We start from the raw sequence: 14,291 nt of genomic DNA, 5'->3' as shown, positions 1-14,291 counted from the left end.
GGAGGTTTTTCCTTTTTAAAAAGTTTCTCCTTTCGGAACTACTTACTTAGTCTTCTTCCCATTTTACTTTCCCATATCACTTACTCCAATGCAGAATATTTTCATAGAATTGATGAAACTGTACAAAGTTCTCATCAAAGAAGTATCGAGTTCACTTAGTCTGCTTAGCTGCATGACCTCAGATGCCCATTCTTGGGCTTCATCCTGCCCATTTAAATGTGAAAATTTACCTATGTGAAATATTTTTACGAACAGCTCCTAGATAACTATAAGCATTTTAAATGCTATGCCAGCTTCCTGACTTTCCATTAAGTATAACGTGCTGTGATTCATACAGCAGAGATGATCTACTGAAAGGAACCATTTAGGGCCAGCTGTTCAGAATCATCAGTTTGTACCAATAATTATTCACTTCTTTTTGATTAAAGAACAAAAGCTCATTGAAGAAATTTTGGAAAAAAACATTTGAAAACACAGTTTATTTTATTTCTCTCTAGTATTTAATTCTCTAAGCAAATATATTATTACAAAATTGGCAAAATTATACACACACACACAGTGTACAACATATTGTGAGAATTTTCTCAAGTTAGTAATGATGCTTTGAAAACATGATCCTACCGGTTGTCATTCTAACAGCTTTGGATATACTGAAATTGATCTACTTAATTCTTTTTTTGTTGAAATTGTTTCTAATATTTGTCTGATATAAATAGTCCTTTGAGAAATATCTCTGTGCCTGAATTAGACCAAGTCTTGAGGGAAAATGACTAAAAGAATCATCACAAGAGTCCCAAATAAAAATGCTTATCAGAAAGGGTGTGTGTGTGAATTCCCAGCAGCCGAGAGTGCCACCTCTTATCAAGGTCCACACTGGTCACACCACCAAAAAAAAATTGCAATTTTTTTTTTTTTGCTAATTAGGCAAAAATTGATATCTTTTTTTAAAATTTGCATTTCTCTTATTACCAAAGTAGGACTTTCCCAACTTTTTAAAAATACAAGTAATTTATTTCAAGTCAAAAGTCTGTGCTTCATTAACATGAGTAGACAACTTTTTTGAAAAATTTTTTAAATTTTAAACTGGCTCTAAAAGACCTTCTTCTACACAATAAGAAGACCCATGTGGCTATTCTTAAACAGATTAACTATCACAGAGGGAGAGTAATAACTTCTAAACAGGAGCTTCAGATAATTTAACTGAGTTTTTACAATTAAAATGCTAAGTGAGTCCCACTGTATCAAATTCAGTAGCCACAGACAAGGTAAATTTCCCTATTTTACAGAAACACTTGAAAGGCTTGAGGAGGACACACTAATAATCATCCTGAGAGTGGAAGCCACCACAAATATCCTACATGTAGAGCCCAGATACAGATTGCAGCTTCCTGGATTCTAATAACATTTCATTAACTATTTTCCTTTGTAACATGTAAATAATTCTTTTCATAGGACATGCCTAAGGTGTGTTACTAGAGAAATAACTACAGCATTGCCCAAAATACAGTAAATCTTTGAGCATAAGTGAATCCTCTGTCTTCTCAGATTCTCAGCTTCTTCTTATACATGAAGCTCATCCTTGACTGAGCAGGAAGGTTTAAGTACCAGTTAAAACAGCAGAATCGAATTACTCAATGATACATTACCACCATGGTGGTAACTGCTTTAGGTTACATTATTTAATGAAGGAAGGACAACAGGGAGGTAAGAAGGGTTTGATGGGATGTTACTTTGAAGCCATTTAAAATTATGTTGACTTTGCCTGGTGGTGATGCATACTTGTAATCTAAGCTACACCGGAGTTGAGGGAGGAGGACTGTAAATTCGAGGCCCACCTTGACAATTTAACAAGACTGCCTCCAAAAATTAAAAAAAGGACTAGAAATGTAGCTTAGTGGTAAAGCACCCCTGGGTTCAATCCCCAGTACAGGGGGGGGGGGGGGAATGTTGACTTTAAGACATAACATTAATTGAGAAACAAAAAAAAGATAACACTGTGTAATCTCAATTATGTTAAAATAAAAAATAAATAGGCACTGGAGGAAAAAAGATAAGTTGAAATGTTGACAGTTTTATCTCTTGTGGAAAAACAGCTGAAGAAAAACAAATGGCATTGCTTCAATAGTTAAATATTGGTTGTTTGTTTTATTGCAATAACATTAATATAACACAAACAACAGAAAATTTCACAATACTTATCCTTCCAATAACCTTTCAGTAGTGATCTGCAGAGCATATACCAATTACAAGAGTGTGCACATCAAAACTAGTAAATGGCAATGAAATTCTCAGAATTCAAAGGATCCTCCAAGTTCTTTTTTTTATTTTTTTTTAATATTTATTTTTTAGGTGTAGATGAACACAACACAATGACTTTATTTTTATGTGGTGCTGAGGATTGAACCCGGGTCCCGCCTGTGCTAGGTGAGCGCTCCACCGCGGAGCCATAATCCCAGCCCAAGGATCCTCCAAATTCTAAATGAACTGCAAATCCAAAATCACCGATTTTTAAAAACTACTTTTATTGAGCATTTATATGTCAGTCACTCTGCTGAACTCTTCACATGGATTAGTTCGTTTAACTTCTCATTCTAGAAGATATTGTTACTACTCTCATTTTAAAGATGAGGCTTACAGATAAACCAAAGTAGCTTGCCCAGTGTCATGCAGCTATTAAGTAGAAAAGCCAGGATTCAAAGCCATATGTCTGACACCAAGGCTCACTTCATGCATTTACTGACAATGAGACAGTACTTTGTCCCCGTTAATAACCACAGTGAGAGTGGAAGTTACTCAAATACTCCAGATACTAACTGTGGCTTTCAGGGTTCATTTACTTTCTCCAAAGAGCTTGTGAATCTCTACTGAACAAAAGTAATATATTTGGGGTTGGAGTTTTAGCTCAGTGGCAGAATGCTTGGCTGGTACACATAAAGCCCTGGGTTCAATCCTTAGCATAGCTAGGAGGAAAAAGAATATTATTAATATATTCAGGGCTGGGGATGTGGCTCAAGCGGTAGCGCGCTCGCCTGGCATGCGTGCGGCCCGGGTTCGATCCTCAGCACCACATACCAACAAAGATGTTGTGTCCGCCGAGAACTAAGAAATAAATATTTAAAAAAAAAAATATATATATATATATTCAGTTCACTTTTCACATGTAGTTACACAGGTAAATTAACACATGACAATAAAATTATCTCACTTGAAATTGCCAGTCTGAAGGCACACATTAAATTCTGGCTATCATCTAAAAGGTGACTTCAAGAGCACCAATCTGAAGCAGCTATCACAAATCAAAGCACAAAGTCTAAACCGGTAAAAATGGACACAAGTAGCTTCAGTTCAGGCTCAACAGCCTATTATTAAAAAAGGGACAGTTTCAGGATGAGGACATGCCAAAAACCATGGACTTCAAATGATGTGTTCACTTTTATTCATTTGCTTTCCATACAACATTGCTTTTAAAAAAAATAATAACTATTTTATTTACTTTTTATGTAGTGCTGAGGATTGAACCCAGCACCTCATCCATGCCAGGCAAGCACTCTACCACTGAGCTATAGCCCCAGCCCCAAAACATTGCTTTTTGAAAATAAATGTACAAAGAAATCACAAATTATTCCCACAACTTGGCTTGCAGCTTTCTCTCCAGAGCCAACTCTAAAGCCAACATGATGCTCAAAAAGCTTCAGATTTGGTGGGGAGCAGTGCACAGGCCTGATATGTGTGAAGCCCTGGGTTCAATCCCCGCACTAAAAAAAAAAAAAAAAAAAAACACAAAAAACTTAAAATTAAAATGATAATAATAATAAGTTTCAGATTTTGCATATTTGGATTAGTGACACTCAACCAGGAAAGCTTTATGCAAATATTTCAAAATCTGAAAAAAGTCCAAAATCAGAAAAGTTCTGGTCCCAAGCATTTGGGGTAGGGGATACTCAATTTTAAATGCCAAAGTGGGCAGGCTCCCAGTGTAATATAGCTCAAAATGACAGAATGATTTAAATATGGCCTTTTAAACTGTAACAAAATTGAACTAAGAAATTGGTCAATGTCTTAAAAGCATGGTTTCCTCTGTTAGTGCTTAATTCCAAGGACAAAAATCAAGACCTTAGACGTGTAAGGAGTCCCAACAATGAAGGCTATTAAAAGAGCTGTCCTTGGTGAGAAGAAAAGCCATACAATTCTCAAAACAATAGTTTGTTGATTTCCTTATATAAAAATAGTGACTGAAGATAATAGAAGGTTGGTAAATGTCAATGGAAATAGAATTACCTAGTGCATAAAGGTCAAATCACTTACTTTAGCACTCAAAAACTTTCCCTTCTGGAGGATTTACCTCCCATTACACTTTCTTCCTTGGCTTTGCTCCCTCAAGGGAAATGGCCTCTCCTGTCTTTCTCTTTGCCAGGAGAAATCTTATCCATCTTTCAAGGTCCTCCTCAAAAGCTGCCTTCTTCTGGAAGTCCCCCCATCCCGAGTAATTTGGAACAATGTTCTTTATCTCAAAATACCAGCTGACCCAATGACCAATGGCTATCTCTTACTCCCTGCTAATTAACACTGCTGCAAATTCCTGGACCAATCTTAGCATTGTCCACGTGAGCCTGGCATCAGGGTGCACTGAACACAGAGCCTGAACAAATAACCTTTGAAGAGCTATAAGAGAAGACATGAAAGGTTAATCTACATCAGGTTCCTCACTGTCTTACAAATATGTATTAATTGATTTACGAATGTATAAAAGCCAAATTATTAAATATGACTGCTTGAAAATATGTTACCTTCAGGATAGCACAGTGGCTAAGTGTCTGAGCAGTTTTAGGTTCGATTCCCACTTTGCCAATTACTCCCTGTGTAACCTTGAATAAGTGGCCTTGGCCTTGCTGAGCCTGTTTCCTGACTTGTAAGTTAGCACTAATAATAACTACCTCATTGGGCTGCTGTCAGGTAAAATTAAATAACACAGTACCTGCCACATAGTAAAACCTCAATAAATGAAACTATAGTTATTATTACCTAAAAACTCTTCCCTTAGGAAAAGACTTCATGCCATACTCTCAGTGCATTAGCTTTTAAGAGCTACCAATTAGAGCAGTCATATTTCATTTCCAGAGCTTCTTAATTTAAGAAAAAGGAAAAGAAAACAAAACAAAAGAGAAATAAGACCTCAATAAATATTACTTTCTTAGTTAACTAAATTTCCACCTAATTTCTATGTAAACTAAGAACTGTTCATATAGTGATTTCTGGAAAGAGTATACCTGATACATTTGTGTTTGATTACGTATGTATTGTATGTTACTAATATATCACTAATCTATGCACAGTTTGCCAATATTTTAAGTATTAAACAATGAAAATCATGAAAAAAATCTTCCCTTTTGCTAGATTATAAGTTTTTAAGTAGCAATCTAAAGAAAACCTGAAACCAGTATCTTTCATTTTTAAAAATTTTATTTATCATAATTCTTCACTGAGAAATCTCAAGTCACAGTCCATACATTTACATAATATAACTGGTGGGAGGGATGTTGACACTTTAAAGTTCAGCAAACAGACTTGAGAAAACAGGTCATTCAACACATACTAAAGCTATATTTTCTCCATTGCACTCATCAATACAGAAAATTCCCAGTGGTAATTTCCAACTAGTTCGTTGTAATATACAGACTTCAAAATGACATCACCAACATTCAGAGCTATTACCAGCCATATTAGCAACCTCATCTATTTCCAGCACAGAACCCCAGAGTCTTCTATTCAAGTATTAAAGCAAAACTACCTTTTAGTTACATTTGCACTGATATATTTAAGAGTCCTAGGGGTCAGAGTATGGCCCAGTGGTCCAATGTTTGCCTAGCATGTGCAAGGCCCTGGGTTTGATCCCCAGCCAAGGGAAAAAAAAAATCCGATATAACATATCCCCAGTGAGCATGAATGCTGTGTTGCCCTGAACAGAGATTCCTAGGAAAACCAGCACCAGTGTTCCTCAGGGCTGCTCCAGATAATTCCAATAGGCTTATTTGAAAGGATACTCAGAGGCGGAGCCAGTCGGGATGAGTGGCGGAAGGACTGAGACCCTTGTGGGTTGTGAGGTCGCCCCCGGCGGCGGTGGCAAGAAGAGGGACTCGCTGGGGACTGCGGGCTCCGCACACCTCATTATCAAGGATCTTGGAGAAATTCATTCAAGGCTTTTGGATCACAGACCAGTTATTCAAGGTGAAACTCGTTATTTTGTAAAAGAATTTGAACATCACTTCCTGTGCTTCTCCACGGGAGGAAAGCTATCAACTGGCACAGACATTTTTCCACTGTGTTCTGTTGGTCAAAGCAAGCGACAAGGCCAGTTCAGATTCAAGGGGAGGCGACATGAGCCCTGTCTCTTGACAGCGCAAGCAGCATGATTCCTGTGTGTGCGGGAAGGGGAGGAACCACTATGACCATCTTTGGAGATTTTACCACTGTCCTTGACCTGCTGTTTCCTTATCTGAGAATGGCCCTCCTCACCAGTCAATGGGTTCTTCATCTGGGAATTCAACCAACCACGATGAAAGTATCTTTTAACATTATGACTGACATGTTCCATGTAGGTAGGCCGATGACGGTTGTGTTGGAACATATGAAGACTTTTTCCCTTGTTGCCATTCCCTAAACTATACAGAATAACAGTTTTTTAAAATATGTGTTTTTTAGTTGTAGGTGAACACAAAACCTTTACTTTATTTTTTTATGTGGTGCTGAGGATTGAACCCAGTGCCTCACACATGCCAGGCAAGCACTCTACCTCTGAGCCCCAGCCCCAGCCCATAACAATTATTTATATAGTGTTTTCATCATATTGGGTATATAAGTCATCTGTAGGTGATTTAAAGTCTACGCGGAGAATATGCATAGCTTCTATTAAAAAATTAACTTTTATATAAGGGACTTACTGATTTGGGTTTCAGAGGGAGTTCTGAAATTGATCCTCCTCAAACCCTCTATTAGGTTAATGAGAGGATTAGGAGATATACGGCATATGATATGTGATAGCATTTTATACATTTCCAAGTGCTAAGCAGGTAGGAGATATTTTAGTGGTGGGTGATTAGAAGAATTGGAGCAGCAATTCACAATAGCTAAGCTAAGGAACCAACCTAAGTGCCCTTCAACAGATGAGTGGATAAAGAAAATATGGTACAAATACACAATGGAATAAGACTCATCTGTAAAGAAGAATGAAATTATGGTATTTGCCAGTAAATGAATGGAACTGGAGACTATCATGCTAAGTGAAATAAGCCAATCCCCCCAAATCAAAGGCAGAATGTTCTCTCTGATATTCGGATGCTGGTTCACAATAAGTGGGGGTTGGGAGGAATAGAAGTTCACTGGATTAGACAAAGGGGAATGAAGGGAAGGGAGGAGATGGAAATAGGAAAGACAGTAAAATAAATCAAACATAACTTTCCTATGTTCATATATGAACTCAAGACCAGTGAGACTCCACATCAGTACAACCACAAGAATGGAAGTTACACTCCATGTGTATATATATGTCAAAATACATTCTACTGTCATGTATAACTAAAAAGAAAAAAATTTAAAAAAGAATTAAAGCAGAATATCTAGCACTTTAAAAAAAAAGAAAGGATACTCATTTACATTAAAAAGTATATTATAAAAATCCATTTTAAAAATTTTAGAAAAATAATTACAAAACATTGCTAAACTGAATTTGGCAAGTGTTCACAAGAAATCACCTCTACTGCCCTCAAGAGAAACTAATCGTATGTAAAATGTATAAGTACACCTCACTTAGAGATATGTTCCAATAGTTTCAGTGAAACAAACTTCAGATAAGAGACTTGGGGGTGGGGGCGTGGTTACTGTGAATTCAACCTAGGGGCACTCTACCACTAAACTGTATCCCCCCTCCCCCCCCCCAACTTCCCTTTTTTTAAATTTATTTGTTTCAAACAGTTTCTCCCTAAGTTGCCCAAGCTGGCTTGAACTTGCCATCCTCCTGCCTCAGCCACCCAAGTAGCTGGGATTACAGGTGTGCATACACCACAGGCTGATAAGTAACTTATTTTGTGCTTCTTGCTTTAGAATCAACTGAAGGGGAAAAAAATAAAGAATCCCCCTCAAATTACAGCTAGTTTTCCAAAATCATTTTCAAAGGAAAACAATAACTTTCTGAAAAAATATCAACGCCATTCAAAATAATTACATGGTATAAAATAAAAGTGCCCAGTAGAAAATCATGATGAGTGTGCTTCTTGTATTATTTTCATAAGGTAATGCTTAATACAGTTTAGCTAAGTTCTTTATTGACATGAAATTTCTACCCTGGCAAGTTTTTAATTTTTACCTTAGTCATTTTCCTCTACCAAATTAATCAACTGAGTACTTTCTAAACATCTTCACTTATAATACATTTAGTCCCTTCTTATTTCAGAAATACCACATTATGACTGAAATGATCACCATTTACCTGGGACTAACTCAGCCCAAAGCTCTTCCTTGGCAGCCCCCAGAGCATCCTGAATACAACTCCCAACTGGAGGTTCCCGGATATTCGAGTCTGTTCTCCTCTATTAGACAGTGAGTTGTACGATGGCCAAATTTTACAAACTTTCTGAACTAAACACCAAAAATGTAGTATGAGCTCAGTACATCAATATTATCAACAGATTGGTAAACTGTGACTTACTGATAGTCCAATTCTTAACTATAGTTGGACTGGAGTGTGTTCCCTCATCAGAAGGTACTAGTGATTACAATGACACCCAGTGAAACTGACAAGGCAATGTTCGGTGCCAGATGCCTCAATTTAGCTTGAATGCACAAGAGCTGGATGTTCCAGTTGGTGGGTATCAGTCAGAGACACTTGAGTTCTCCAGATTGAAGCTTCCACTCCTAGAAAGATGGCAGACATGAAAGAGAGTAGTGGTTTGAGACCAGCCTGAGATCTATTTTTGCTTTTTAATCACATGATCACTGATTCTCCAGGTCTCAACTTCAGAGAAGCTAGCCATATTTTGCCTTTCACAGTATATCGGTGAAAAGGAGTTTGGTAAAGGCCTTCCCTCACCAGCATCTTCAGAACTAGCCCTCCTCTCTCCATCCTAACCATCATGACCAGAAGCCTCACTGTGATCATCTCTCAGCAGACTTCTGCAAAAACTTCCAGATGCTGGTCTCTCTGCACCCTTTCTCACTCTTCTCCAGCAGATTTTTCACATGGGAGTTATTACTTTTTCAAAAATCACACTCACATACCCCCAACACTTGAAAGGTACATTGTTGCTCTGAGAGAAAATGCTAGAACTCCTGCATGGCCTAGAGTGGCTTCACCAGAATCCTGGCCTGCTTCCCCACTTGTACTGTGTACCCCTGCACCCTCCCCCAACACGCACACACACCCCCTCTGTATTCCAGCCACACTCAGCTTCCTTCAGTTCCTTGGATATACAAAGCCACCTCCCACCTTATCACCTTTCTCTTTAATAGTCTCTCTTCCGCACCCAAATTCCCCCTGGTTGACTCCTACTTATCTGTCAGATCTCAAGGCACCCAAATGCCACTTCCTTCCCTTGCTTCCTACCTGCCATTATTCTCAGGGCGTGGGTGCCTTTCTCCAGAGCACATTGCATTGGGTGAATATACCTGTGCAGTTACCTGTTTCATGTTGGCCCCCACCCCCTGCACTAAACCATACATGCCTTGAGGACAGCAACCATCTTGCTCAACATGAATGGTTTCAAAAAATAAATCATCTTTTGAAACTTGATAATGGAAAATTACAAAAGACCAATGTTTTCATCTACGTATTTTTTTGTTTCTTCATTTCTTCTTTATTTTACAAGTATTTCCACATATTTTTAAAAATTCTAGCCAAGGGCTGGGGATGTGGCTCTGTGGTAGAGAGGCCTGGTACCTCACTCTCTCACACACATACATAAACTTTGCTACTATTTAAAACGATCACAGTGAAAATAACACTAGAAGACTAATACATCTTTTTAAAACATAGCAACAAAGGCATTTTAAATCAAAAGATTTGCCTGCCTGAACTTATTCACAGCTTTAAAACAATGTGAAACATGGCTATTAAATGTAAAACAGCCCTTTACAGGGTTATTTTAAAACACCGGGAAGTATAAAAGGATTACAGCTCCTATGAAACAGTAAGAAAATGATTAAAACATATGCCAGAGATGGGATTACAAAACATATGACCAGAGAGTTTATGGCAGTGAGCTTAGTAGCTATCAACTAGTTCGGAGGAAGCCAGTTCTTCAACGGCTCACACTTCCCATCTCACCAACATGTACTGAGAGCAGAAAGTTCTGGCATTTGATGAAAAATTACTCAAAAATATATACAGAATTATATTCTAAAGAAAAAAATGGATAGTGGTATATTAAATAAAGCATGTGTTTGGTCTCTTTCTCAGGAGACAATATTGTTTTCTCCAGGTTGGGACTTTTTTCTTTTTCTTTTTTTTTAATACTCAGGATTGAACCCTTGGGTGCTTAATCACTGAACCACATCCCCAGCCTTTCTTATTTTTTATCTTGAGACAGGGTCTGACTAAATTGCCTGAGGCCTCCCTAAGTTGCCTGAGGCCTCAATATGCTTCTGAGGCTTAGGCTGGCCTGGGATTTGCCATCCACCTGCCTAAGCCTCAGGAGCGACTGGAGTTACAGGTGTGCCCAGTTCCAGGTTAGGACTTTTCATCAGCATGTTGTAGGGGTTTTCTCTTTATATGAAAAGTAAATAGCTAGAAAATAAGCACCATGTCAAAGTCCCCAGCCCTTTCTCAATAGTGCTTAAAGTCCTATCCTGGTTATAAATCAAAGTAGTTAAATAACTCCTGCAGGCTACAGAAAACACTAAAGTTCAACACTGAAGCACTAATGCCTCATGTTCAATTATTAATGTACTTACCCTAAGGCTTAACCCATCTAACACGAGAGAGAAGAATTTGAGCTCAGCAGAGCTGTAAGCAAGGGGAACAGACTCCAGTTAGAACAACAATGACCACAGTGCTTTTAAAAGTCCTCCATGGTAGAAACCACCCCTAAGAGAGACTTTTCTATCAATGCAGATGTTCAATTAGTATCACTAAATGCTTTTAGGTGTACCTAAAAGCAAAATGGAAAAGACTCAGGACCACAATCAATACATACAAAGAATAGTCAATATGTACCTTATATAGAGAACAAAGACTCCTAAGAGGTAGTCAGATCAACTGCTGCAATTCTCCCAGACACAACTTTTCTGACACTCTGCTTTTCCCAACATTGTTCCTTCCTGATGAAATAATGCCCTGACCCTCCCCGCAGCCTTTGGCCTCCTTCAGGATTGCTGGAGGAACAGTCCTGTCCTCCGATTGCTAAAGCGCTTCATAATATTCCCCACAGCACCAATTAACTCACTCTGCCTTTTTCATAACTACCATCAGGAATTTCCCCTATAATCCTTGAGGACTTGCACAACAGGTAAAATAGCTTTCCACTCTCTCCACTGCTTTGAGCATTTCAGGCCAAATATTCATGAAAGCTGTCAGAATTGGGAGACATCTGAAGGTCTGAGAACCAACCCCGTCTTTATGGTGAAACAGTCAGTGACCACAGAATTGAAATGGTTCACTGATAAGCCGAATATGTATTGAGCACCTCTAAGTGGGAAGCCCAGAAGTGAGCTATACAAAATCCCTGCTCTCAGTGGAGGAGTAAACAACAATTCCCCAAAGGGAAAAAACAGATCCACACTGTGATATATAAGGTATGAACAGGGTCCTATTATCATACAGAAGAAAGCACCTAACAGCCTGAAGCTAGATAGGTAAAGGCCTACTTTACAGAACTCAGCTCAAAAGAGGCAGGGAGGGAAAATGTAACCAGCCAAAGGCAAGGGAGGTGAGAGACCATGGAATTCCACTTTGTGCTGGAGCTTGGACTATTTTGTTAGATAATATGTTTGTATTGATGTTAAATTTCTTGACTATCGTAAGAGTATTGGGCTTTTTTTCTGAAAAGATCCTTATTCTTAAGAGATTCGTGCTGAGGTCTGGGGTTGTGGCTCAGAGGTAGAACACTTGCCTAGCACGTGTGAGACACTGACTTAGAGCCTCAACACCACATAAAAATAAAGGTACTGTGTCCACCTACAATTTAAAAAAAATTTTTTAAAGAGATTCATACTGAAGTATTTAGGAGTGAAGAAGTATCATGATGTCTGCAACCTACTTTGTTTTTTGGGGAATAGGTTCTTTTTTTTCTCTTTCCACATTTTTAATTGGTACATTATAGTTGTACATAATGACAAGATTTGATAACTGACATTTTTAATTGGTACATTGTAGCTGTGCATGCATACAATATAACCGTATAGTTTGGTCAATATCCCTCCCCAGAACTCCCCCCCCCCCAGCTATTTCCTTCTCTTTAGTTTCTTTCCTCTACTGATCTCCCTTTGATTTTCTTTGGACCCTCATCCCCAACACACACCTTTCTTTTCCTTTTTCCTCTCTAGCTTCCACATATCAGAGAAAACATACAACCCGTGACCTTCTGAGCTTGGCTTATTTCACTTAACATAATGGTCTCTAGTTTCATCCATTTCCCTGCAAATGACATAATTTCATTTTATGGCTAAATAAAACTCGCCACATTTTCTTTATCCATTCAGTTCCTGATAGACACATAGGCTGGTTCCATAGTTTAGCTACTGTGAATTGTGCTGCTATAAATATGGGTATGCATGTATCACTGTTGTACAGTGACTTTAATTCTTTTTTTTGAATGTCTTTATTTTATGTGGTGCTGAGGATCGAACCCAGTGCCTCACATGTCCTCGGCGAGCACTCTACCACTTGAGCCACAACCCCAGCAGCAGTATGGTGACTTTAATTCTTCAGGATAAATACCAAGGAATGGTATAGCTGGGTCATATGGTGGTTTCATGCCTAGTCTTCTGAGGAACCTCCATACTGATTTCCATAGTGGCAATCTACTTTATGACTAACAACCCAAGAAAAAAAATACATACATTTGTATATAAATACATGCATATATGTGCATGTGTATATGGAAAAAGACAAACATAAAAATAATTAACAATTTGTGAATCCCAGCGAAGGATTCACAGGAATTCATTGTATCATTGCTAAAAACTTTCCTGTGCTATAAATTTTTCAAAATATAAAGTTTCTGGGAGGAAGATAAGTGAGGATTAGGAAAAAAAAAGGAAATCCTCTGGATGGGCATAATGAGAGTTACAAAAGAAGCAACCTAAAGACTAAAGAAAATCAAGAAATAGGACGTTTGAATTGTCAGGCATAAGGCTAGGTGGTGGACATTTAGAAATCAGTAGATCCATCAGGAAAAACTGGAATTTTAACGAGGTATAAGGGCTGGGTAGAGTTTTAGATGGGCAGTTTAAGTTTCCTATAAGACAGGAACATGAGCAGAGCTGTGTTAGTGACATACAGTGTGCACGTACACACACACTTCACATACATAACACTGACACATATTTGACGTGTTATGAGTTTAGCCATTTTAGACAGAAGACAAAAATAGGGGCTAGAGCAAGAGTGCAAAGAGCTCTGCAAATTCTGGAAGGGTCTGAATTCCACAAAGCAGGTAACAGAACTCTTGAAAGCTTTCTGTATTTTTCTCCTAAATAAGAAAAAGTAGTGCCTGGTTAATTAGAAAATACAGAAGAATATAAGATAAATATAAAAATCATGCATTTTTATTATTAACATTTCAGTGTATTTCTATCAGCTTTTAGGCAGTTTAGAAAATTATTATTATTTATAAGAGATGGGGTCTCGCTATGTTGCCCAGGCTGGCCTCAAACTCCTGGGCTCAAGCAATCGTCCTGCCTTAGCCTCCTGAGTAGCTCAGACTACAGGCATGGACCCCTGCACCCAGTGAGACTATGTTGCACTTTTCCCTTAAAATAATCATTTCTCTATTGTTATTTAAAACTTTATAAATGTAACTCTAAATGGTTGTGTCACACATACATACCCACATTTGTTTCAGCTTAATCATCCTTCAATGCTAGACTTTTGGACTGTTTTAAAAATTTTGCTATTTAAAAAAATATTTAGTTCCTCAAAAATTTAAGAATAAAATTAGCCAGGTGCAGTGGCACATGCCTGTAATCCCAGCAGCTCCGGAGGCTGAGACAGGAGGATCACTAGTTCAAAGCCAGCCTCAGCAAAAAGTGGGGTGCTAATAAGCAACTTAGTGAGACCCTATCTCTAAATAAGCACAAAATAG

General features: G+C 38.1%; 2 protein-coding genes across 5 annotated transcripts in view; one reads left to right on the top strand and one right to left on the bottom strand.

The window, feature by feature from the left end:
- The window catches only part of CNNM2 (cyclin and CBS domain divalent metal cation transport mediator 2), a 141,611-nt gene that overhangs the window by 104,511 nt on the left and 22,809 nt on the right, over positions 1 to 14,291 (bottom strand). Inside the window, exon 2 of one of the 4 annotated variants that reach the window (XM_081267395.1) lies at positions 8,807 to 8,907. The exons of the other annotated variants lie outside the window; for them this stretch is intronic. Coding sequence (XP_081123521.1) covers positions 8,822 to 8,907 — 86 coding nt within the window. The 3' untranslated portion in view covers positions 8,807 to 8,821. Of the gene's footprint in view, positions 1 to 8,806; positions 8,908 to 14,291 lie in introns of those variants that run through there. 4 annotated transcript variants of the gene reach the window in all.
- Positions 6,026 to 6,786, top strand: LOC308633965 (biogenesis of lysosome-related organelles complex 1 subunit 5-like). Its single transcript, XM_081267405.1, has one exon. The coding sequence runs from the start codon at positions 6,063 to 6,065 to the stop codon at positions 6,408 to 6,410; it is 348 nt and encodes a 115-aa protein (XP_081123531.1). The 5' UTR covers positions 6,026 to 6,062; the 3' UTR covers positions 6,411 to 6,786.

The sequence above is a fragment of the Spermophilus citellus genome (genome assembly GCF_964194105.1).
Source record: "Spermophilus citellus genome assembly, chromosome: 15".
Classification (NCBI taxonomy): domain Eukaryota; kingdom Metazoa; phylum Chordata; class Mammalia; order Rodentia; family Sciuridae; genus Spermophilus; species Spermophilus citellus.
This window is presented reverse-complemented; position numbering and strand designations above follow the sequence as displayed.